General features: G+C 40.8%; 4 protein-coding genes across 6 annotated transcripts; 1 reads left to right on the top strand and 3 right to left on the bottom strand.

Moving 5' to 3' along the window:
- Window positions 1–735: 735 nt before the first annotated feature.
- Window positions 736–6,058, bottom strand: LOC108885676 (cell adhesion molecule 2). Its single transcript, XM_018680136.2, has 6 exons — window positions 5,807–6,058; window positions 5,110–5,141; window positions 2,502–2,561; window positions 2,294–2,353; window positions 2,057–2,104; window positions 736–1,622 (listed from the first exon to the last, which is right to left on the bottom strand). The coding sequence occupies exons 2-6, from the start codon at window positions 5,114–5,116 to the stop codon at window positions 1,450–1,452; spliced, it is 348 nt and encodes a 115-aa protein (XP_018535652.1). The 5' UTR covers window positions 5,117–5,141; window positions 5,807–6,058; the 3' UTR covers window positions 736–1,449.
- A 1,746-nt stretch (window positions 6,059–7,804) lies between these two features.
- Window positions 7,805–13,627, bottom strand: bin2a (bridging integrator 2a). 2 transcript variants are annotated; one of them, XM_018679550.2, is made up of 13 exons: window positions 13,360–13,627; window positions 11,482–11,589; window positions 11,313–11,393; window positions 11,084–11,138; window positions 10,902–10,996; window positions 10,613–10,708; window positions 10,347–10,454; window positions 10,160–10,245; window positions 9,996–10,071; window positions 9,816–9,898; window positions 8,857–9,448; window positions 8,663–8,738; window positions 7,805–8,559 (listed from the first exon to the last, which is right to left on the bottom strand). In XM_018679550.2, the coding sequence occupies exons 2-12, from the start codon at window positions 11,563–11,565 to the stop codon at window positions 8,685–8,687; spliced, it is 1,410 nt and encodes a 469-aa protein (XP_018535066.1). In that variant the 5' UTR covers window positions 11,566–11,589; window positions 13,360–13,627; the 3' UTR covers window positions 7,805–8,559; window positions 8,663–8,684. The 2 variants fall into 2 exon arrangements, with proteins under 2 accessions (XP_018535066.1, XP_018535144.1); XM_018679628.2 differs by having other exon boundaries at window positions 13,408–13,627.
- On the top strand, window positions 12,112–15,084 carry si:ch211-210c8.6 (uncharacterized). The gene is made up of 5 exons (XM_018679825.2): window positions 12,112–12,336; window positions 13,634–13,739; window positions 13,995–14,101; window positions 14,319–14,491; window positions 14,588–15,084. The coding sequence occupies exons 1-5, from the start codon at window positions 12,180–12,182 to the stop codon at window positions 14,864–14,866; spliced, it is 822 nt and encodes a 273-aa protein (XP_018535341.1). The 5' UTR covers window positions 12,112–12,179; the 3' UTR covers window positions 14,867–15,084.
- A 549-nt stretch (window positions 15,085–15,633) lies between these two features.
- Window positions 15,634–24,332, bottom strand: racgap1 (Rac GTPase activating protein 1). Of its 2 annotated transcripts, none has more exons than XM_018679431.2 (17): window positions 24,165–24,332; window positions 23,390–23,495; window positions 23,077–23,279; window positions 22,844–22,986; window positions 21,959–22,028; window positions 21,801–21,854; window positions 21,614–21,694; window positions 21,405–21,522; window positions 20,756–20,898; window positions 20,209–20,373; window positions 20,005–20,100; window positions 19,251–19,449; window positions 18,816–18,921; window positions 18,340–18,472; window positions 17,126–17,252; window positions 16,917–17,016; window positions 15,634–16,677 (listed from the first exon to the last, which is right to left on the bottom strand). In XM_018679431.2, the coding sequence occupies exons 2-17, from the start codon at window positions 23,472–23,474 to the stop codon at window positions 16,602–16,604; spliced, it is 1,899 nt and encodes a 632-aa protein (XP_018534947.1). In that variant the 5' UTR covers window positions 23,475–23,495; window positions 24,165–24,332; the 3' UTR covers window positions 15,634–16,601. The 2 variants fall into 2 exon arrangements, with proteins under 2 accessions (XP_018534947.1, XP_018534864.1); XM_018679348.2 differs by having other exon boundaries at window positions 24,169–24,332.
- Between the last annotated feature and the right edge of the window lie 556 nt (window positions 24,333–24,888).

Raw genomic sequence — 24,888 nt, 5'->3', positions numbered from 1 at the left:
ATTTAATCACTGTAACTGTTTCATTAGTTTTTTAGCTCAGCTTTGTGAAATGTTGCAAAGTCTTAGTGTCATATTCTGACCATAAAACAACAGTTAACTGGTTTCTTCAACTTTCTATCTGGAGCAAGAATCAACCTTTAAACTTGAAAGGAACAATGATTTGACATTTAACATGATAATTAGCGGTTGCGACTAATGTGAACATTTTTATTGCAATAACACTTTTGGTCATATCGCCTAGCCCTAAATAAAAAAAATAAAAAAACAAGTTTTATTACCTTCACTCAGCCATATTGTCGCTATTCAATGCAGCCCACAGTAAATCAAACCTTTATTAATCCTGTCATAGTTTTTGTTGATGCTGGTTTTGATTCATATCTGTGGTAATTCTTTGTAGCTGTGGTTTGTTGTCTTGGTTTGGAGTACATTATACTGAGAGGTGTTTCTAATATTTTATCAGGAGATCAACTCTCAAACATAGGGTCAAAAAGTCTAAACATAAACCGCATAATAGTGGGATTTTGTGCTGGACTGTTGTATGGGATTATACTGGATGTAGCTAGGCGTGTCTAACAAACTTGTAATGTGCAGTATGTTGATTAAAACATTTGAATTCTTTGCTCATTGATCATCAATTCAAAATCTGATTTTGGGCAGAAGTGCTGATGATTACGACACTGCCCATTTCAAAATACATGAAACATCACTGTAAGCTGTCACACTGTATAACAACACTAGTTGAAAAACATGTTTTATTGCCTTCCATATTTTTTAAAATAGGGAAGTTACCAGTAACAAAGTCTGGAGAGGAACTGTACAAAAAAAAGCCAGGTACAATGAAATCAAATGCAGCAAATAAAATTTGCTGTCCTGCGCTCAAAGGAGGACATTGTTTTTGACTAGCTTATTAAAGAACTGCATAGAAAAATTATTTTAAAAGCAAATCAATATAAAGGCAACTGCCCTCAATAGCACCAGAGCATGTCTTGTACAAGGGGGGAACAATACAGTATGTCTGAAAGAAACAAGAAATTGCAAATACTAAGAAGAAAAACCGAAACACAGCTGATAAATAGTGTAAGATACAAGCTAACCTTACATTTTAATAGTTGCTAAGTATTAACCGATCATGTAACTGTGACTGTAGACGTTTTAAAATCCCACCACCTGTTTCACGCTGATCTCTGCTAATCTGCACACAACTGCTGTCTGTCACCTGCTCCACGTCCATCAATTTTCACTCTGACAGTGATAATTGCATCTTTGGTTTTGCTTGTGCACCTGTGCAGTTTTTAGAGCAAAATCTTAAACAAGGTATTCCTCTAAAACAGTGTGCAGCAGGTAGCGGCCTTCCCTCAAACCACAGATACAGAAAAAAAACACACAAATACAGTCCTATTTCTTCTCTTTCCTAAGCTCCACTCACTACCTGCAAGTCATCCACCTCGTTCAAATGAAGTATTCCTTCTTTTCACTGGCAGCCTGGTTACTGTACTCCTCATCGGGGTCCTCGCCTGGAGCAAGCTCCCCTGTCGTCCTGTAGTCTCCTTTATTGTGGCAGAGATACCGGTAAAGCAGGAAGGCCAAAGCAGCCACCGTCAGCAGGATGAGAACAATAACCACTGGAAAAATCAACATAAAATATTTAAAAAATGCTAACTTTTTAAAAAAATGCTGTTTTGAGAAAACTATGACTTCACAATGTAACAAGATTAGAATTACTGCCTCATGGTTGTATGCCTCCACTGACCTGTTAAGTTGCAGTTTACATCCATGTCTATCAAGACTCATAACATGCATAGTGAACACACTGAAGGAATTTAATAAGGTGGTATTAAGTGTATTTTATCATAATCATTATGAATTCTTGACCACCAAATTCCTTGAGTCCAAGTGAATACCAAATTTTAAGGAATTCCCTCACAGCATGCCTGAGATATTGTGATCACAAGTATGGGACAGACAGACGGGCGACACAAAAAACATAATGCCTCGGGTAAAGGTATCACTGGTGTGTAGGTATAAAAGGTTCAGGATAAGCTGTGAACAAAGTTACCTGCAATAACTGCTGAGTCTGGACCTGCAGGGGCTGCTGTTGTTACCACTGAGGGAAACAATAAAACAAGTAGATTAGATTTGAAAACACTGGTGACAGGTAACAGACAACGAAGAGAGGTCAGGAGACTCGTTACTGAGAGGAAGTAAACTGTGCCATGTCTCAGCTGTCAGAGTCAGAGGATATCAGTGTGAGTGCCAGTAATAGGAAAGATAAAACAAAAAGTGTAGGAGTCACCCTGAATCATGGTGGTGTCTGCTTGTGTGGGAAGAGATGTTAAAGGCCCCATAGTTGTTTCTGAATAAAAAGAGAAACCACAGGCAGTATATTTAAAGATCAAATAACACAAACTATAAGGTTATGATGTCAGAATACTTATCAGCTACAGCATTCAAAGCCAAGTCAGTGCATTCATAATAGATCTTAAAAAACACTGTGTACTTACTCTCCGTCACGGCTGTGGTCATATTTGTGGAGTCTGTTGGTAAATGCATCGTATCTGAACCTGGAAGATAAAAAAGCATGTTAAAAATGTCACCGAGCTCCGTCTGCAGCGCACAATCTGCTCCGAGCAACTTGTATAACTGCATAGCTGCTGGCTGAGGAAGGAATATTAAGTGTTGTGACACAGTAATCTCATTATTAAGGACTGGAGCTGAAACAAAAGCTGTCAACCTCTTGTTTATTTCTGAATCCTCTGTGATGCAAGGACTTAATCAGAGAACACACCAGTCGTAGAAGAAGCACAGAGATCTTTGGTTTGAGTAAAAGAAACAATACACACTATAAAAACACTCTATTATAGGTAAATAAGAATGTTATATTTTTACTAAAAGCAGAAATATACAAGTATTTCCAGAAACAGAGCTGCAAGCATTTGTTAATTAGTCTACTGACAGAAAATTAATGAGCAATTAAGCAAAAAAAAATACCAAACATTCTTCCATTCAAGGCTTACAAATACAAGAATCTGCTGCTTTTCGTGGTCTTATTTGATAAGACATTTTGACCAAATGATTAATCAGACTGCAACTAATGATTATTTTCATTATTGATTAATCTGCTCAAGTACAACTACCTCAAAATATAAAATAACTACAGAACTCTAGTAAATTGATGTATTACTTTCCCCCACAGGAAAACACTGCACACTGATTTTGATCAAAATCTAACTCAAGAAATCTTTAACCTACTTTTGAGCTGATATGACTATTCAAGTAACTGATTAGTTGAAAACTCAGTCAGGATCAGCTGCAGCAGAACAACATGAGTGGAGTCTGGGGAGGCCTCAAAAAACCATATCAGGGTGCAAGGAATCCAGTGAAAATAGAGTTGACCAGGCATCTGCCCCACCCTATGCCCAGCCCACCTCGCCGACTTGGTCCCCAAGTCCTGTGTGGACCAGCTGTGTGGGACAGTCTCGTCCATCCTCAATCTGAGCCTGAAACTGGAGAGAGCGCCGATCTTGTGGAGGACTTCCTGCGTGCCAAAGAAACCACACCCTGAAGGAACTACACAGCCTTCTCATCTGATGATGGCCCTGCAGAAGCCAGGCCAAATCTACCTCTGCCCTCTGGTGTACCCATTCATGGACCATGGACTGTGAGAATCATTTTCTTTAACTTCTCTGGTGCATTCAAACCTCACTCCTGAGGCCACTGCCTCCTGGACTACCTCAAACAGACCACAGTGTGTGAGGTTAAAGGGCTGCATGTCTGACACTGTCCTCTGCAGCATGGGCGCTCCACAACGGACAGTCCTGGCCCCTTTCCTGTTTACCCTCTACACCACAGACTTGGCCCATAACTCAACAAAGTGTCATCTGCAGACGTTCTCCGACGGCTCCTCTATTGTTGTCCACATGACTGATGGAGCTGAAGAGGAGCACAGGAGACTAACCCGGGACTTTGTGGGCTGGTGTCAGTGGAACCGCCTCCAAATAAACACTGGAAAAACCAAAGAGCTGGTGATAGATTTCTGCAGGACCAAACACCACCCACCCACCCACCGCGATGAACATGGACACGGAGATGGATTGTTATGGAGTGGTGTGTTGTATAGCAGCAGAATCTCAACAGCAGCAGACAGGCAGAGACTGAATAAGCTGGTCAAGAGGGCAGGCTCCATCCTGGGATGCCCCCTGGATAAAGTGGGAGGTTGTGGGAGAGAAAAGTATGTTTGCCAAGCTTTCATCCTTGAGGCAGAACGTCTCCCAGCCCCCTCACCCCTCCACCCGCATGAGACTCTGACAGCACTGCTGGGCAGCTCCTTCAGTGATCAGCTGCTCCACCTGCAGTGTTCAAAGGAGCGATGCCGCAGCTCTTTTCTTCCTGCTGCTGTCACACTCTACAACCAGCACTGTTCCCAACAACCCAGCAGGCACTCCAACAAACACTAATGGACAGTAATGTGTGCAATTCTTCTTTGTAACACATGCAACTTTTTTCTCACCATTGCTCGACAGATGTGCAGTGCTACACTTAATGTAAACAATGTGAAATATTAATCTCTGTAAACAGAGTACAATAGCACCTTATGTAAATACACTGATGACGGTGATATTTTCTCTCTCTTAATTTCGCTTGACAACTCGTCTACACCCTGCTGCTGCTCTAACGATGTAAACTTCACCCTGTTGGATTAATAAAGTTCATGTTTTCTTATCTTATCTCACACTCCTGTGCTGGAATAATAACACTTCTCCCAAGGTTTTCTGTAAGTCAACTACTGTAAATCAATGTAACAGCTGTATTTATAGGAGTACAATATAAACGAAATAAAGAAATAAAGGTGTTAAAACCACTTGGACACACTCCCCCTTCTACAAGACTGAGCCACACATTAGGTAATGCAGGCTGCTTAGCTGATGGTGCACTTTAATTCATAACCCAGTTGATGAATGAACCTGGGGCTTTTGGGGGCTCTTGGGCCTGGTTGTTGAGCGCCGGAAGTCAAGTGTGTTGCACAGTGCAACAGTGCCACAAAAAAATACAAGACATTTTCAACGGTACAAATAAATCAGCGCTGTTAGAACTGATTAAACATGCTCTTACCGTTCATGGTTGCTGTTGAACTCACTGCCGACCTGTAAGAAACACACAGAACTGTGAAAACTAATAAACAAAGACTTATATCACTGGCATTTTTGCAGTAACGTTTTCTAGGGCTGCAACGATTTTCCGATTAACCGATTAGTCGAGTGTAAAAAAAAAAATGAATCTGAAACTATTTTGACAGTCGGTTAATCAATTTGGTCATTTCTCAAACACTCACTGCCTCTAGTTTCTTAAAATTTGACGCTTTGCTTTGTCAAAACTGAACTTTTTAAAGCGTTGGGCTGTTAGTCGAATAAAAATACTTTAAAAATAGATTATCTTGCACTGTGGGAAATTTTAACAGCCAACGATTAATTCAGAAAATAATGATGAAAGTAAGCATTACTCGCAACCCTAAAGTTTTCTAACCGTGTCACATGTTTTATGTTGACGTGAGGAAACAGCCGGTTATCACTTTTTGCCTCCATTGTTACAGACAGATGACTTTCTTTGTCTTCTTCTCAGTGAACCGGTCAGTCCGACCTTTTTAGGAAAAACTAAACGTCTTCTCCTTCATGTCCTCATGAATTTAGCTTCCTTTACAAACTGACAACAACAACAACTCCTGAGCTAAATATTCAGGTAAACTCCTCATGATTCTCAAACTACTGAACAATCAATCAGACATTGTTCATCAGCGGTTTTGTCAGCTTACCTGGGCGCAGCGGAGCGTCTCTGAAAAACCTGGACAAACAACTTTTCCCCGAGCTGACAAACAGAGGTGGAGAAAACTAACACACACTGCTAACTCAAGTTTGAAATTTAAACTCCGTGTGACTCTGTTCTCGCGTCTAAAACTGCGTCTGTGAAATACAGTATGTAGTTATACTTTTCGCCCAGCAGCACTCGTGAGTCATGCAGCACACGCTCTCGATTTCCGACCCCTCCCTTTCCTCCCCCAGCTGCTCGTCGAAGATCGTCTATGAGCAAGATATATCACTGCTCAGTTTACAATGTGGACCAGAGTGAAGCTGCTTGTTTGCATGGACGGATTAACCTGTTACATGGCCCTTGGGCTTAAAATATGCCGTGGGTCCCCACTGACCTCCTCACTAGTGCTTTTTTTTTTTACCAGTACACTATTCAGGAAAAGTTTTTGTTTTCTCCCACCTACTCAGCATTTACATGTTTTCAGACTGCTGCTGCCCACATAAATGAAAGTATTACAACCATCACAAGTTTTCTGCTGTGGGTTGACTGTAGCTGCATGTGCTGTTTGCTGAGATCATTCAGTTCTGCAAACCTGCACACAGCCATACACTCGACCTACTCGACTCGACTCGACTTGAACTTGATTCAGCTTGACTGAGGCTCAGTGCATGTGGATTTTTGTGCAGCATTTTTGGTTAAGTTACACAACTTTTCATGCCCGTTAGTGTTAATAATAACTGTTTTTGCATTTTTATTGTCTTATTCTTTAAATCTGCCACTTTAATGATAAAACACACATCTGAGTAGAGTTTTATTTATTGGCTATAAAAGTACACATAGCATCAACATAATTATCACAGCAGGTTAAGTAAAAACTAGACCTGTTTCAATGGATATATAGATCTTCATTACAAGATCTGGGAAACCTGGTTAAAGAGTGCAGGAAGAAAATAAAGCTGAAAATAAAACAGCAGCAGGTAGTGAAGAGCTGTGGTAAACTTTGATTTCATGCCTTCACAGCCTCTAACTGTTGGAGGAGACAGTGCAGTACCTTTCTATTTGGATTCAGCCACAGCAAACTATCTGTAAAATGTGTTTAATGGTTCGTTCTTGTTAACAGCGCCGTTGGTGCATGTTGTATTTTGTTTACTTGCCGAAACCAAAGCCTTTGATACAAATTGGCACAGGCAGCATGTGTTGTTTTTTGTGCCAAATTGAAACAGAGGGGAAACCATGCCCAAACCAGCAGAGACCAGCACTGAGTCTGTCAGGTTTGAGGCACATTTCACTAATTTTGTCAATAATAAATGTTTATGTATTTCAAGCTCCACACCCTGAGTGTGTGATACCTACTCTCTGTTACAAATGTGAAGTTGTTGTCACACCCAAACCAAAATAACTCTGATGGGTTGTTTTCCCACAGTCAAAAAAATTCCCTTTACAGCCATATATGGGAGTTTTCATAGGCTGAGTTTTACTCCTTAAGATGAGTTAACATCTTGGTCATATTGAGCTGGACATCTCATATCATACCCCCACATCACCCCTCCCTACACCTCCATAACATGATGCATACATTTTAATATTACCCACTCATAATCCATAGTCTGTTTTTCTGAACCACAAAAAAAATATTTTCCAATCCACTCATACTCTGCTCTCTTTTCTAAACATGCTGCCTCTTAAACTGACTGTGTGGCAACTAATACAGAGTTCATGCCACAGAGGAATAATCATCCAATTATGTTGAAAAAGTGTCTGTTGTCTGGTTTTGCTCTTGCTGGGCTTTTTCACCTTTGCCCCACCACATCTGAGTTATTTTACAGGAAAGCACATGTTGCACTGTCACCTATAAAATCAGGAAACTCAGCAGTAGTGGTCTCTGTGTCTGACTATCATGATTAAAAAAAAACAAAAAAACACTGTGGTTAATCGACCATAACACATTTCTCACTATCACTTTAACCCTCCATTTACAGGGAAGCAACCACAGCTGTTCAAATTAAGTTTTAATCAAATGCGTTTTTATTATTTTTGTGTACAAATTTCAAAATAATTCCCATGTATCTTTTCTGTAGATGTGCATATCTGTCAAAGAACTGAAATTAAATAAACTGTTGACTAATAACTTGAGTGAAAGGAGATGATGATTTAATAGATTCCCATTTTGTGAGTAGAGAAGATCGAGTATTTAATTCAAAATAAAATGGAAAATGAAGTTTAAGTGAATCCCTGCCATGAAAACTGGATAAAATAAAAAATACATTCAAAAAAGTGAAAAGAAAATACAAGAAAATCACAGAAACTTCTGTTTAGTCTTAGTCCTCTGGTCAGTGGCAACATGAGCCTGGAGTTTAGCTCTGTTCCTCATGAAACTGAGACCACAGCACAGTACATCTTTGTACAGTGACCATGTTGTAGTCAGCTGGTAAGTTTTCTAACAATGTAAACCTAATCGTGCATGGACACAAAAAATAACTGCTCTGAATTTAAAATGTACCTGTCAGGTACAGGATATAATGTAATGGGTGAGGATACTTTTCAAAAATGAAACCAAGCTGTTACAAAAAAAGACACTGTATTTACAATTGATTTCAATAAAAGATAAATAAGAAAACTAACAGCAACAAGTCAACGCACAGAACATCTTTCATGACACCAGTTGGACGTTTGAGTGTGACTGTCTCCACATTTTTTCTCTTGTGCAGCTGTTGACTTCAATCTCCTCTGTGCTATTCTGCTCTGGCAAACACAGATCTATGAAGAAGAAAAAAAACTTAGTCAAATGCAGAAACAACGGACAAAGAGAGAAGATGAATGATGATATGTGATGGATTGTAAGCGTGAAAAACACACAAACCTTATGTTAAAGTGTGAAAACTTTAAACATCTGTGCTTTTGGAGTCCAGGGACGCCTGTTTGTCTGCAGGAGCATCCTGGATAGGACACAAAGAAAAGAGGAAACACTGAAAAATAGAGTCATGACACAAAACAATGGTAAATCCAAGGCACTGCAGCACCATTCTTCAGCTGTGTGCTAATCAGATGACAAACCTTAGTGTCAGAGTTAAACCCAGAAACTTCACCATTCTTCAGTCCATTAGATTTAGGAGAGCTGACGGTAACTGGACTGTCTTCTCTTTCTTCGATGTGCAGTGGGCTGTTGTCTGCAGCAGACAGCTGGAGATCCAAACTCTCTGAATCACATGAGTTGTTCAGTTCAGAGCTGCTCTCACTTCCAGGACCTTTCTCACCGTCTCCCTTGTCAGACTCTGCTGGAGGCTTTGGTTCTGACTCCTCTTCTTTCACGCCCTTCCCTTCTTCCACCTCACTGCTGTCTTCTCCTGTCTTCAGTTTGTTTCCATCCATCCCCACCGCACCGTCCTCTCGCGCGAGAGAGCTGCTGGTCTCACTGTGGCTCGACTCGGCGTCCAGCTCGCTGGGCTCGGGGGTCTCCAGAGTTGGCGACTGCAAGGAGACTGCAAGGGTGCTGCTCTCCCTGGACAGAGTACCGCGGCGAGGTTTGTCTGGGGACCTGAGGCTAAACCTCTGGCTGGGTTTAGGATTGTAGCTCTTGTGAAACTCAGAAAAGCTGGCTTTCCAGGCTCTGGGGGACATCAGAGTTCGTCTCCTCAGGGAGCCATAGCTGCAACATTTAGCAAGATAATATCAGAAAAAAGTAAAGTCATGGTTTGAATATTTAGAATCTATCCCCAAATAGACACATCAATTCATTAAACTGGTTCATCCCAAAATAAATGTTCACCAGAAATCAATAATATCAATTAATAAGGAAAATATAGGATGAAAAAACAGCAAATTATTAGTTAGTATTACTTTTTGGAAAAGGCTAAGAACAGACTTGTGGGATCTTTTACAGTTTTTCATGATCTGTGAAGGATACTGGAGATTAAACCATCATGAGTAGATGATTTCATTTTGTGGTGAACTATTCCTTTAATTTCCACAAAACAAAATGACTTCAAAATTTAAAGCTAAAAAGAAAAACTTACGGTTGAACTCCCCTCACAGCAAACACTTTGTCTGGGTGCTGAGCCTGCAGCTCCTTTACCACACTCTGCAGATCACGATTGAGCTACGAGAGGAGACGAACAGTCAAAAACCAGTTTATGACAATAAATATTGTCTGCAAAATGAATGTAGCAGCTCGACCGACACAGATCAAAACCCACCGTGCTCATTTCTTTATAGAAGATGTCTCGTAAATTTGACATGGCTGAGAAGACAGCCACGTAGCATCCAATGCGGCTAAAGGAGAAAAACATCAACACATTGTGTTAAAAAATCTGCAAATCCTAATAAATAAAATGGTAATAAAATAAATATTCTATCACACCTGTCATAGAGCAGAGGCAGCTCCTCTTTTAGCTCATTGTTGATGCCTTCATAGACACTTTTAGTATAATTCACCTCTTCCTCTGCCTGCAGGATGAAAACTGTCTTACTTTTAATGTATATTTCTGAACAAATGAAGGTTGAAATACACAGTAAAAAAAAGAGATATGTGTGTCACTTTTAATGACCTTGTTTATCTTGATATCATCCTTCTTCTTGGCAGTCTGCAGTGCCTCCAGGTGGTGACGGGAAGAGTCGTAGTCAACTAGTTTTCTTCCCCTCTTGGCAACTTTCTCCTACAGATGGAAAAAGGCAGCTGATCCAGATATATTATCTGTGTGTGCATGTCTCTGTGTGAACGTCTCTGTTGGGTTTTGTGTGTTTGCTCTCAGGACTTTTGTCTGTCTGTGTGTTCAGTTTTGTTTGCTTGCACACTTGGTTCCTCGTGCCTTACCCTGACATCTGGGAATTGGCTCACATAGGACTCCATGGTGCGTACGGCCTGGTCTAATAGCTTCACCTCGTAGTCATTCCACAGGAGATCCTCCCCCTTATTAAAAGGCGCAGCATAAATATTGCATTAATTATGTATGAAGACAGGGAGGGGGAACAAGGTGGGGGTTTGGTCCCCTGGTGATGCACGAATCTTGCTGCTTTTGTGCTTGTAAAACAAAACTGTGCAGTGTTAGAGCATGCAGCGAGAGGGTTTATATTATCACTGATGATCTGAAATTGGTTCTGACCTCCACAATGGCTCCCAAGTCTTCCTCGCCGGCCCAGTCGCTTTCATAGGCGTCAAACAGAGACTGGGAAAGGCGCCTCGACGCTTCACGCATGTCTGTAAAAAGCAGAACTGATGATATGGAGACTACAGAGGATACAATTTACAGCTCTGCAGCATCTACAAGCAAAAAGCACATTTCACCTCTGACTGCGTTGATGTAGTTCCTCAGGTCCTTGTACATCCGGTTCCCATCAGTCTGCAAATAGACAAGAGCTTTATTAGACTGTAGATTACTTTAATGATGTTGGGTTCACTCACGTAAAATCAAAGGATCATCCCAGTGAAACGAGAAAAATCTAACTGTTAGCTTAAACTTTTGAATTGTCTCCTCCACACTTCTTATTTTTTCATTAAGCAGGAAGATGATTACCTGCTGGTCATTAAACTGCTGCAGAAAGACTTCAAACTGGTCGTCTCTGGTCTCCACAGTCTTTCCCAGCCTTTGCAGCACCTGCAGAAAAAAGCACAACTCTCATAACAACAGTAATTAAGAGGTAATGTTCTCTTTCCTCTGTGAACAAGAACGTACAGACTGTTACCTTCTCTTTGCTCCTGCTCAGCTGTCGCTGGACTTTTTTAGCAAAGTCACCAGAGTTGCTTTTTGGACTCGTGCTGTCGGCCATATTTTGTCTTGTTTGTGTTTATTCCTGATGATGAAGGGGAACAGAGAATGACAGGATACCTTACAGCACTGGCCTGTAACACCACAGTCGTCAAGTCAAGTGTGAACGCAAATATCATTTTCCCTGAGAGCAATTTCAGCATTAGGATCAAATTTATCATAACAAAATTAAGACGAAAGCCTGAATTTTCAAGATTATTCAAGACTACATTCTCCCTCTACAGTCTCCAGAGCATTGGACTCTATAAGACTACTGCAGATGGACAACAAAGACCAACCAGTATTCGGCTTTAATGTTGCACCTTGAAAAAGCAACTTAGAGCAGCACACCTGCACCTTGTCCATGATTATATATGACTATAATTATTATTAGTAGTAGTAGAATAAGTCATGGTAACATACATATATAACAGTACTCAAGTAAAGTACTGAAGAAAATGTATAGTTACATTCCACCATAGCCAGGCTGCAGACCACCTGCTTGGTCTGATCCTCCCCCGCACTAACTACAATACCCAGAGTCCCCTGCGCTCAAGCCACTTCCTGTAGTAGTATGGCAGCAGTGAACTTTACCCATACTGTTTATATTTCTTTGGGTGCTGGAGGAGTGGCTCGATGACAAACCGTCAGATTCCTGAGCTGCTCGCCGAGCTGCAGGACATGATCATGGGGAGCACTCTGGCCAAATGTGCCGTCGCTGACCTGGGCATCCAGTGGGCCGGCTGGGCTCTGGCTTCAGCGTTCAAAACCGAGAAGTTTTATGATTTGGCAGGTAATGTGAAGGAGAAAAAACACTGACGAGCATGTTTTCTTTTTGTCAGTGTTGTTTTGCGGTCATGTGGGGACTGGGTTTACAGCCTTTGATTGTTATTCAGCAGAAATAACTATAATAAATAGAAAAGCGGATCACATTTTAAGCGAGAAAACAGCCTGTAGAGAGATTAAGTAACTATTATTCACCTGTGGGGTTGAAACATAATTTTAAAAACTGCATTTTCCATTGTATTTCAATGTTGAATGATCATCATTATAAAACCTCGTTATCTAGAACAGCTTTGTTGTGAAACAGCCTTAGAGCTCCTCCTTCAGCTTAAGAGGCGGCACATTGATCCAATCAGCTTAAAGTCGTGTCAGCAGGGGCGTACAGAGCAAACCTGGGACCTCTTCTTGAATTAAAAAGGGGGTTAAAACGTATGGGCCCCAATCAAGAACCAACACTGCCTGCCTCTCCTCTTGTGAGCACTCTGATATGCTGATAACTCAGAAGATCATAGTGTAATTTTTTCTGTTCTCACTTTGACATCGGGTAAAAACTATTTCAAACTCGGAGCAAACAGCCTGAACAGCTTTTATAGAAGGTTAACTGTGTAATTTTGGTAGTAGAAGAATTACTGCATGATTTTATTCAATTCTTAATTTATTTTGTGTCTTCAAGCGATGAAACTATTCATCTAAAATTAGCAGAAAAATGTAATACTGTAATTTTTCAAGTTAAAGGGTTTTGGAGTGTTGGTCTGACAAAAAATGGAATGAATGAATTATGAAACTGAGCATTTTCTGTGTGTCATAGACTAAACAATTAATCGGTTATTTAAGCAAATGAAAATTATCATGTGCCCTCACTTTGGACACATTAGTTTTAATTAGGTAACAGACATCTGTGGCGCCTTAGACGAGACCAATGAGGAAGTTACAGCTTTGCAAATGAATCTACATCTGTCAGGACAAGGTGCCACTTGGCTTAAATGCAGTCAATTATCAAATCATTTGTCACACGTAGAACAGCGTAGCTTACCTGTCGACACCAATGACTGATTTCTTTATAATTTCTCAAATGAATCACCTTGACACTTCTCTTTTACTCGTCCTCTTCTGGCTCCCCACTCCACTCTGTGTTCCAGGTAATTCTTACCCTTGAACTTTGGAACCAGTTGTCTGCAGTATCCTGGGTAAAAGATTTATTGAACACGCCTTACTCTGTAGCAAGAAGAGCTGCCCGCCATGCCCATGTCCCAACCGTCCTGAGTATGCAGCTTGTATCCTCTTCTTTTTTTTTCATTTCTTTGCAGGATCTGGCACATTTATACTTCTTGCCCACCTGAGTCGTATCTGGGGAGGAGCCAGTCACGTCCGTCAGAAGGTGCAGACTGGATTGGTGACAGCATGGGGACTCAGGTAAGCAAGGCAGCATTGCTCCCCACCTCTTACTGGTGTTGCATTTAGTGACATCCGTGCACAGGTCAATAAAACTGCAGCAGAGGCATGCCAAGATTATATCCTCCTGCAGAGTTTTGTAGTCATGGTAAGTTAAGTCCTGGAGGGTCCTTGGCAAGGTCACAGGAGGGACTAATGAGTGGGAAACGTTAAAGTCAGGTTAATGAATAATACCCTGGTTAATGTGAACAAATGTTAACCACGTTCTTTCTGCAGGCTGGGGACATTCCTCTTCATGCGGATCTTGAAGGAAGGTCATGATCGCAGATTCAACAATGTCAGAGACAGCCCTGGGACTTTCTTCGTATATTGGACTATTCAAGGTAGTGATGTAAATACCCTCCTCTCATTACCATAGTCCTTGACCAACTCAGCTGAAGGGAGGGATGCCTTGTATAAATCACTGTCTGGTTTCTCCCTCTTTATATGCATTTATTCTAGGTAGGAGCTGTGGGTTACAGTAAGTTAAGTCCATTTAGTTCATTGAAGTATTAAGGCAAATCTGGTTGAAGATGATTTATTTGCTCCTGTTTCTCTTAGCTGTGTGGGTATTTGTGACCCTCCTGCCCACCCTAATGCTGAATACTGAGAAGCGAGATATGCCTCTGGGAATGAGGGACTATATTGGCTGGACTGTATGGGGCCTTGGCTTTGCTACTGAAGCTATTGCTGACCAGCAGAAATGGTTGTTCAAGAGTGACCCAGATAATGCTGTAAGTTAACAGACCTCATGTTGAGCAAACTGCATTAATGCCTCATTCACAGAGTGTAACAACCGTGCTGACCAATTTTTTCTGTCGTGCCTCCAGGGGAAGTTCATCCAGAGCGGACTCTGGGCCTACAGCAGACATCCTAACTATTTAGGAGAGATCCTGCAGTGGTCGGGCCTGTGGCTCTCAGCCTCGTCAGTGATGCAGGGTTCCCAGTACCTGAGCGTGATGTCGCCTCTCTTCGTCTGGTTCCTGCTGCAATACGTCAGCGGTATCCCCATCCTGGAGAAGCAGGCTGTGAAGAAGTGGGGATCTGACCCAGCCTTCCAGAATTACGTCAAGAACACTCCTCTTCTCTGGCCATGGCCTAAATTTTAATATTGATGAACATTTTCTCAACTGTTGTACCAATAACTGCCTCACTCAAAGGTGAACACACCCACTGTCATTTTCTAGTTATTCTTTAAAATGAATTCAAGTTTGTCAAACCTTGTCTTTACATAATAGACTTCTGTGTGTCATTATTTAGACCTAAATATGTGAATTTTTATCAAGAGTACAAAGCGAATTCTACAATAAAGGCGTCTGTTAAGGTTCTTTGTCATCTGAAAGTTGTAAGAATCATACATTATAAATCAAGCTGTGACTGGGCCTTTAACAGGAGGTTTGAAAGAGTTATCATGTCAAAATTCCCATCAACCATCACTCAACAGACACCAATTACAGTGCTGTCCTGATGTCCCTCTCCAGGCAGTTTTACACCTTCACTAATGTACCAATCAACACGAGATCCAGGTGGACGACCCACAGGTGACCTCAAACACTCACACACTGTGAACAAAGCTTTAACATCGTGTTCATGTGATACCATCCATTTCTGACTCGTAAAACCAGTCAATCAGAGCTGAAAAAGTCCTTTAGATGAGATGAAATCTTTTCAAGAGTTTAAAGTTTAGTGTGCTTTGATATTTTACTTTTATATCTACAAGTGTTGTTTTTTTTAGGCTATAAATTACAAATGGATGCCATGCTGAGGTCAAAGTAGAGCCTCAAACAACAGGACATTTCACTATCTGAACCAGTCTCCCTGTGGCTCAGAGGGTTTGGGAACAGCTCTGAGAATTTAACAGAGAAGACAGGAGACATTTATGTAAATGTTAGAAATGTATTTTATAAGTGACATGAATTTTAAAGAGTGTATTTGCATACAAAATCTGTGCTAATACTTAATCAAATAATGCCACAGTAACTGAACTGGCTAATCTTACAAAGTAATTGCCTTTTGCACAGAGCAGCACGTCAGTAACCTCCCATGGTACAAACATCACACAGAGCTTTAAACACCCAAAGATCAAAATGATCAGAGATTACAGCATGTGACATAAACCAGTGAACAATGTTCCTGATGATCACTGGCAATGCAAGACACAGTGTAAAACAGAATGACAGCAAGATTTCAAAACTTCGTCCACTTTTTCAAGAGACTGATCACCAATAATAGATCTTTCCACTGAAGTCTTGTAACTACTGTTCGTAGTTGAAATGATTATAAACATTTCTAGTACAATTTAGGGAATGAAAACAATCAAAACTGAATAGAAACAAATGAAATACAAACATCAAAACTAAAAGGATAATGTTAAAAGCAGCCATACATTCAATTACAACCTATAATGAAATGCCTAAGAATGAGCTCTTCAACTTCTGAGTGACACATGAGTTGAAAAACTGCCAAAAGAAACGATTAGATTAAGGAGCACGTCACAATAAAACTGCATATACAGTACATATTTTCATCTACGAGCACACGTCTCAAAAAGAGTAAACACACAGTACATTCTCATGTTATGATAGGAAGTGAGAATGTTGTGTTAACACATTAAGCAAAAGCACTTTCTAAAGACATACTAGTGCATAGATAGGAAATCCTACTATTTGGTTAAAAAATGAAATAAAATCCTTTTACAAACACACAAAATTGTCAACTCTTACCATTGTGAAATATTAAAATGATTATAAGTATACAGAGGAAGACTAAGATGGAAGCGTTTATAGCTGTACCTTGTTATGTGTTATTGCAGTATGAATAAAAGTTACATGTAGCTGCTTTGGATTATTTGAGGAGCGGAGAGGCAAAGAATTTTCCTTGGCGAGAGAATCCGACTGCTGATTTGCTCTTGCTCCCAAATCTGCAACAGGGAGTGAACACGAGTCAGCCAATAAAACAGAGTCACTGGAGGTTAATGAGATATTGTACAGGAGATTCACTTGTAAGAAAGATGCTCAAAGAAGTCAGGGTTTATCCAAGTTTAAAAAAGTACTTTGTACCTGCACACAGCAGTCACTCTGAGGCAAATTAATCATTAGATGATTGATTGTAAAAACAGTGTTAGAGCAGGACAGGAGGAGACAGTGTTTGTGTGTTTACCTGGGTGTTAGAGTTGACTTCATACGTTGAGACAAGGAGCTGGAGGAGGGAGTTTTATTGAGCTGGTGCTCTGGAGTGGTCAGAGGTCCCAGCATGCTCACTGCAACAGTACAAACATTACAATGAAATGTCAACCTGGTAAACAACTGGCGCCCGCACTCACACACAAGCTGCTGCAGGACAACACACAAAGTTTACTGAGCCCGTACTTCTCTCAGGGGTGGCGTAGCAGTTTGCGTTCTCGATGATCAGATGGTCCAAGTTCGGCTGCTCGTTTTCTGCCGTCACAAACTGGCCCCAGTAATCCGCCGGCAGAGCCAACAGACGCTCCACGACCTGAGCAGAAAGGGATGAGTAAAAATGCAAAAACATTCAGGATGTTTCAGTGTGTTGCCTCATCCTCTTCCAGTACTGACACGCTGGTCATGAGGATCCCTTGAGCAAGACAGAGGGGAATTTTAAAAAAAACGTGTGGTATTGTGATGGTTTTCTGGAGTGTAATAGTATGTAGAAAAGTTAATTTTGGTTGTCTCTAATCGGGAGAGCTTAGGTTCTACAAAACATTTTTCTGCTTCTTAAAACAAGACTTCAAGACCTCATCTTGACTTTAAGGCTTAAGTTTTGCCTGGTGGCAAAAATTCAAAATAAAAAAATATATATATAATTTCTAAAATTTTCATCTTACAATCTGCATTTTTAAAAGCTTAAAGCTAAGCTATAGACATTCAAAACTATTGCACACTTTAATTACCTCTCTGCGTATTAGTTTTCATTGTTGGTGGTGGTTGGTGGATTCACACAGCCTCCACAAGCACAAGGGACTCAGAGGAAATAAGTGTATGCCATAGACATACACTCATAGACATCAGCCTACACTGTTTACAACAGTTCAAATTAAACGCCATCACTGGCAAAACATTGGGTGGCTTTTATTGTGGTGAAGCAGTCAAAGGAAATGCAATGTGTCTGACAGGTGAGTGCCAGCAGCAATTGTTCATTAACAAGGCATCTACAAAACAATCATCACTTTGTACTTTTTAAATTTTGCAGGCGAAGGAGCAGACACAGCAACATGGAGCACAACTCCAACCGCTCAGCCTGGAAACTAACTGTTTTTTTTCTGTGCCCTGCTGTTGTGTCAAAAACTACTCCCATCGTGCCCCGCATGAAATTTAGATCATGGTTGCTCGTGGCATGACCTTGACCTCATTAAAAACAATATGCGTTTGTTTGGCCGAATTGTAAAGAGATACACCAGTTCCTCTTCTCTTGACTGCTGTTCGCAGAATTCTTGTAATATGCTGTTACCATGGTAACCACAGTGTTGCCAATCAACCCAGGGCTGAAATCTTAAGGACTACAAATTTAAATTTTTCTACAGACAAACAACATCCAACAGACGTGCCAAACTGTTGAGGCCTACCTTAGGCTGTCGTTTGGTATCCTGCAGGATTGTCATAGGGTCTGGGTTGGGAACTGCATGACCCACAATAGTTGGACCAAAAACTCGAGCCAGGTTACTGATGTCCATCTTGGTGTCCAAACTCATAGCAACTCTGAAAAGATTTTATTAGATTCAATTATTTCAGTCATGTCCGTCTAAAAATCAGTAAATCAAACACAGACCAGCTGTTAATAAGATTCTGAGCACATTTTTGCCTAAAGCAATTTAATCCAATTAAATTTAGAGGATACAGCAAAATTAAAATTAAAAAAGGTCAGTTACAGAGAGACTAGAGCGTTCTATGAATATCAGCAAATCCCAACACTGAATTTGTAGCAGGAACATGTAAAGCATCAAAGCAGAGTGAATGCTTTTTAATCAGTTGCTCTGGGACATGCATAGCATAGCTCACTTAGGTATATTAGTATGATATCTTGAGGAGAGTTGCTGCCAACCTCTGGAGGTGAAGGACTAAGAAAGCCAGTGTGTCTCTGTTGGGCTGTGGCAGGTCACTAATGGTTTGGTACATAAGAGCTATGCTGTTGTCGTCATCTGAAACCTCTGAGGGAGAACAAAGAAAACAATTCTGTCAGTAGAGAAAAGAAGAAAAGGGATGCTGTGTGGATTTATTAACAACTTGAAAGAAAATGTCTGAACCAAGTAACAAATAAATACTAAGAGGGCTAACAAACTGAGAAATCAATCTTTTTGTTCCAGGCAACTGGAGTTTTCAATCACTGTTTGGAACAAATAGCAAAAACAAAGTAGAAACACTTATGAAACCTGCATTTAATGGGTCAGTTGGGTACATGTCTGCTGTCCATTAAGAAGTTACAAAGTTGTAGTTATTTCAACTTCTATTATAAATTGCCAGTCACACACACACGTACCGGCTGCCTCCATGAATGGACGGTTCAGGCGGAAGGTGAGAAGAGGTTCTTTGAGGTTCCTCAGGAAGTCCTTGAGGAGGCCTGTGATGGCATGGATATCGTCCACCTTGCTCAGCAGGGGAACGTTTTTGCTGCGGAGAAACTTCTCCTTCAGCTCCTTCACTGTGCGATCTGCACCAGACAGACGGTACAGTCCAGCCTGAGGGGGAAGACACACAATTAATCACTATTTATTGTTTAATTATCCCTCAGTGAACTACAACTAATGACTATTTTCACAATTAATTAATCCAATGGTTATTTCCTCTATCAATAGTTTGTCTATAAAATGTCAGAAAATAATGAAAAACAGTAGTTAAAGCTTCCCCCAGTCCAAAAGCCACAGATATTCACTTTATTACCAGATACGACAAAGAAGTAGCAACTCCCGTAATTTAGGAATCTGCCTCCCTCATTTCATGTCATGTCTTTAGTACCGTCATCTTAAAAATAAATGCCACAGAAATTGAAAAAGTAATACAGGGGCAAAACATAAAACAGAAAGAGGAGACAGCTGCACAGTCATATAGCCATCAACAGATTTGGAGGCCTTCCACAGCCCAATTACAAATTTAATCTCCCAGGAACAGATTGTAAAATCTTAGTTACAGCTCTGTCTCAGCTTAAGGGGGAAGACATTAAAAATAATTACTGGGATGTGAGGATTTACTGTCTTTCACTTTTCTGCATATAAGGGCAGGGAAACACCGTTCACCTCATGCAGGCCTCTTTTCTCAATCTCATCAATGCAGTGGACCACAAGAGGCGGGATCATGGGTGAGGAGTCAGGGACATAGTCTGCAAGCACGCCCTGGCAAAGGATGAGAAACATGGTTAATTCTCAGCATTGAGAGAGAGAGAGAGTGAAAAAATAACTTAATCAAGAGAGAAATCAGTCATGAAAAATGTTTTCACACACCTCCCCGATTCTGACTGGTGTGCCACCCAGATTGGGGATGCATGGCAGAGGGCAACGCTCGCGACACTCGGGGTGGGAGACTACTCTGCAGTCACGGCACTTCAGAGAAATCTTGCCAAACTTGATCCTCTTTCCACAGGGCACACAGGACTCAGGCTTAATGACCTATAAAGGACATTAAACAGGACTTAAGAGGCTGGTAAAAATTGTAGGTCAGCAGCCTTGTATACGTTCAGCTAAAGCCACAATTTACACTCCAGTTTTTTATAACTATACTAAAGTGAATGCATAAATAGAGCTGCATACATAAGGACCAGCAGCAGTTCGAAATAGTTCAATACTGGTGCCAGTACATTTCTCTGTAGACAACAATAATTTACTTTGGCTGAAAAATTATGATTTAAAATCTGGAGATAGATGATAGACAAATGAGTTAAACTTCAGTGCCAGGTTTGATCAAAGTTACTGGCAGATCGATCGTTGAATCTTAAAAGAGTATGTGCTTTTCTAGTCAGATTCGTTCACTCCACACGAGTGGCATTCTTACAGTTTTGGAGACAAACTCATGAAGACGGACACCTCCGGTGCTCTGCGGAGTGCTGGGCTGCGCTTTCATCTCTCCCTCAGGGAAGCCAGGCTGCTTGAAGACATCCTCAGACTTGACAGATTCAGAGTCCCACTCCATGGCAGCTGAAAAGGAGAAATAGCAAATAAATACCTGTGTGATACATTCAATAACCATTCTGCAATTATGAGAAAATACACTATCAAATTACTAGCACTGTATATTCAGGCTCAAGACATCCATAAAAATAATGAGAGCATTTAGTAATGTGCAGATGGGCACAGTCTCCATTAACTAAATTATTTGATTTTATTTTAGCTACATCTCATGTCCTGAAAATAGAGCTCCAGTACATTTATTTCAGTGGATGGATGATGATGATTTGACACAAGCCTAGATTGGTCACTTTGCTTAAAATGTATCATCGTGTTGCCTTGACTTCAAATTAAAAGCATGTCTTTAATGGATCTCATCTAAGATTAACAAAATAATTTAGGGCAGATCAATTTTTCACTTTTGTTTCAGGAACTGAGTTAGATGAAAATGAACAAGGTCATGCGAGCTGACGAACATTAGTTTAGCCCCGTATCAGTATCCAAAGACACATTTTGCATCTTAACAGATATCTTACCAGTCTTTCTCCTGCTGCGAGTCCAGTAAGGAACTGTCTCGATGGTGGAAACCGCCTCAACAGGTCCTCCATCTGCAGGGACAGTTACTGTGGTCTTTGTCACAAGGGTCTCATTTCCCTGTCAGGAGATTAAAAAAAAAAAAATGTCAGGGTACAAATATGCGTTTTAAGGGCAGATGATGATATCCAGGTTGGAACACAAACCCTACCCTGTCAGAAATTATGCCTGTTGATCGTGTCCTTTTGGAGGCAAGTGGAGGACCATCCACAAGATTTCTCGAAGAGGAGCGCTGAAATCAAAATAGCAGACCTGACATTTACACATCCAGTGATCATGAAGCCATCCCTTCAAAAACCAAAGTTTAAAGAGACAAAATCCACATCTACTTAACATACCCTTTTTTCTCGTTTCTTGAGTCGCACCGTCCTCACAGTTGAGGAGTCCCAGTCCTGTCACAGATCAAGCATATCAGAATCAGATTTCAGAGTTAAATCAGGTTATTTTACAGTACATTAATGTTACTTTAGATTATGCTGAAAAGGGAAGTACTTACAAGAGAGTCATCCGTTTTGTCATAGCTGATATCCGACAAGATAGAGGCGGACTCATCTATCGTTGTCAGTCTATCAGAAGTAACAGAAAACGTGTTAAGCCAGTCAGCAGTGTTTCCCACATTTAGTATATGGGTTGTCAACTTCAATGCATTTGCTTCCACCCAAAACTTATTTTGCAATTTTTGTCTCTTATCTGTAATTCCATCCTGTCAAAAATCTAAATAGAAATGCAGCTGAAAGTTCAGAGTGATTTCAAGGTGTCTGAATAGTGCATTCATGTGATAAATAGACAGAGATGATAATAGGCAGGGAAAATGACTGTCTCAGTTTAAAGTTAGCTTGTGAATACAATGCTATATTACATCTGAGGCCCTGTTCATGTCTGGCATTAACATGAGTCTTGAGTCACAGGTGTGAATGCATCCAAGACACAGAGATAGCTATTTTCCAAACACATTATTGGTCTTTACAAGCAGGAGAGATAGGCATGTTTATTTGCATATAGAGCAGGGAAATTAGATCCAATCACAAGTGGTCACTTGAGATGAATGTGGGGATGCATTCTAATACCAGGTGCAAACTGAACTCTACTTAGAGCTGTTCACTTGTCATCAGAGCACCCAAGACACATGTTAATGCCAGGTATGAATAGGGTCTGTCTCTCATGTGTCAAATGTTCTCACATGCAAATTAAACCTCCCACAGGGTAAACCACCAAGAATCATTTTCTCTGTGTTTTACCATATGGCTCAAACAACAGCTAAACTAACCCACACTACTGATATAGCAGGTTTAAAAAAAATAACACAGAAGCTCCTCGTGGCCAGAAACAGAAAATGAATCATGTAGGAAACATAAACATCATGTATTTGTGAGTTTCTTACCTTCGGCTGGTATTCAGGTTGGCTCCTCCCTGACAGTTCGTGTTCAGGAAGGCCAGAGCTGAACGCTGCTCTGCACTCAGCTGGATGCTGTTGGATGATCCCTCGCTGGTCAGGAGGTCACGAATCAACTGAATTTGACGGTCCTGTGTTATGGAAATGCAAGCAGTGCGCATTTGAGAAACCACCTGAACCAAGTGAAGTAACAGTCTACAAAATGAAATGATCCAACATACCAACTTCTCACAGTCAGCCTCAGCTTTTTGTCTGCGCCGGATCTCCACATCTACTTGGTTGCGGGCATGTTTCAGTTTGACCTCCAAGGCTCCCCTCTCTGTCTCTGCTTTGGTGAGAATCTCTTTGCAAGAGCCGAGTTCCTGCTCTGCCCTGAGCCATTTGCGGCGGCATTCATCAAAATTTTGAGCCATCTGAATGAAGTCTGGGAATAACATGCACATATTATTATAGCAGGTATCTGTGTAAGGATCTATGGCATCTGTGCCAAATGACAGATAGCAAAGATAAAACCAATAATCATACACTACTCACTGGGTTCAATGTTATCATTGAGGAGGTCAACTTGCGTCCTCAGCTTATCATATAAGCTCTGGAGGCTCAGCACAGCAGTCTCCATGATGTGCTATAAGTTAAGACCCTAGAAAGAGACACATTATAAGTTAGATACACTTAACTCAAGGATAACAAGGGTTGTGTTACAACATACAGTACTGCCCATAATTTATTCTGCAGCGTGACAACAATCCTAATCTTCAGCTACAAGAGAGACAAGGAGTCCTACAGCAGATGGTTTGACCCCCAAGGAGCACTAATCACAATATCATGGAGTCAGTCTGGGATTATATGAGGAGACAGAAGACACGGAGACAAGGTAAATCCACAGAATAACTGTGGCACATTCTCAAAGACATTTGGAAACAACCTACCTACCAAGTACTTGTATTAGGAGACTTTAACTGATTGATACAGACCGTTCATGGCATTATAGTGCCTAAAACTTTGGCTGAGCATTGTATATTAAGCTGGTGTATGGCTGCTTTTCAGACCAAGAAGCTAAATCATCCTCAAAACGAATGGCAATGAAAACCATGCATCAAAATATCCGATAACCCGAGTTATACCTACAAGTTCACTGAAATATATTATATGTTCTACACCTCCAACACGTAACAATACACACACACTCACCTAAACGGTACCTTTGAGAAATAATAACATGGCGGTTACGGTAGCTCAGACGTTGGCTGCTAACGTTAACTTTTGTTTTAACGCCCGTGTTAGAAAACATTAGGAGGTCAACAGTTACCTACCGTCTCTGCTCTGGAGAAATGCTGGACAGTGAAACCCTCTCGGCGACGTTTAGCGGTCTTTCTTTTTTTTTTAGCAGCCAACTTCTTGTATCGTTGTCCGCATCCTTCCGCAGCCACAGCTTCATTCACCGCGTTGTATTTCAAATTTTGCCGCTAGCCAATGAGTGACGAGCACTGAGTCGGTGTCAAGAACGAAGAGGAATGACTTCCCATTTTAAACCTTCAAAATAAAATCAATTTAACGGTCGCCCTTTGCAACAGCGATTCCACTAACAGACAGCGACGAGTATAAAAGCGAATGTAAATTATAAATTTAAACATATAACGTTATAAATTAGCTAACAACCAAAAAACAACCGAATGCAGAGTCAAAAACGAGGAATCAAGGAGAGGAAAAACGTTACACTTCCGGTGACATCCTTCAAAGTAAAGTCAATACTGGGGAATGGACGTTGAGCTATTTTGTTTTTTTCCCCGATGGAGTATGTAAACGGAAAATTAACGACTACAAGAGCATGTAGGTCACAAATTTGTATTAACTTACTTTTCAGCACTAAAGTACAAAATCAACATCATCCATCTCCCACCTCGTGACCCCTGCGGTCCTGTACAGGAATTCAGTCAAAATCTATTTTAAATTTTATGACTGTAATTATTTTATTGTGCACATTTTCTTCTGTTCGTCAATAACAGAAAACCTAGGAAAGGGTAGTATTTCAT

The sequence above is a fragment of the Lates calcarifer genome, linkage group LG6 (genome assembly GCF_001640805.2).
Source record: "Lates calcarifer isolate ASB-BC8 linkage group LG6, TLL_Latcal_v3, whole genome shotgun sequence".
Classification (NCBI taxonomy): Eukaryota; Metazoa; Chordata; class Actinopteri; family Centropomidae; genus Lates; species Lates calcarifer.
This window is presented reverse-complemented; position numbering and strand designations above follow the sequence as displayed.

Bases quoted from the DNA above. Each gene is read 5' to 3' on its own strand.
- LOC108885676 (XM_018680136.2), bottom strand. The intron at 2,354-2,501 runs GTAAGTACACAG...CTTTTTATTCAG, and splicing joins GACCACAGCCGTGACGGAGA to AAACAACTATGGGGCCTTTA. The intron at 1,623-2,056 runs GTAACTTTGTTC...TGATTTTTCCAG, and splicing joins AGACTCAGCAGTTATTGCAG to TGGTTATTGTTCTCATCCTG.
- bin2a (XM_018679550.2), bottom strand. From the start codon at position 11,565: ATGGCCGACAGCACGAGTCCAAAAAGCAACTCTGGTGACTTTGCTAAA. The intron at 10,455-10,612 runs GTAAGGCACGAG...TTCCATCTGTAG, and splicing joins GCCAATTCCCAGATGTCAGG to GAGAAAGTTGCCAAGAGGGG. The intron at 10,072-10,159 runs GTGTGATAGAAT...TTTCTCCTTTAG, and splicing joins CTGCCTCTGCTCTATGACAG to CCGCATTGGATGCTACGTGG.
- si:ch211-210c8.6 (XM_018679825.2), top strand. From the start codon at position 12,180: ATGACAAACCGTCAGATTCCTGAGCTGCTCGCCGAGCTGCAGGACATG. The intron at 14,102-14,318 runs GTAGTGATGTAA...TGTTTCTCTTAG, and splicing joins CGTATATTGGACTATTCAAG to CTGTGTGGGTATTTGTGACC. The intron at 14,492-14,587 runs GTAAGTTAACAG...TCGTGCCTCCAG, and splicing joins AGAGTGACCCAGATAATGCT to GGGAAGTTCATCCAGAGCGG.
- racgap1 (XM_018679431.2), bottom strand. From the start codon at position 23,474: ATGGAGACTGCTGTGCTGAGCCTCCAGAGCTTATATGATAAGCTGAGG. The intron at 21,523-21,613 runs GTAGGGTTTGTG...ATCTCCTGACAG, and splicing joins CAGGCATAATTTCTGACAGG to GGAAATGAGACCCTTGTGAC. The intron at 18,922-19,250 runs GTACGTGTGTGT...GTTCTCCCTCAG, and splicing joins TCCATTCATGGAGGCAGCCG to AGGTTTCAGATGACGACAAC.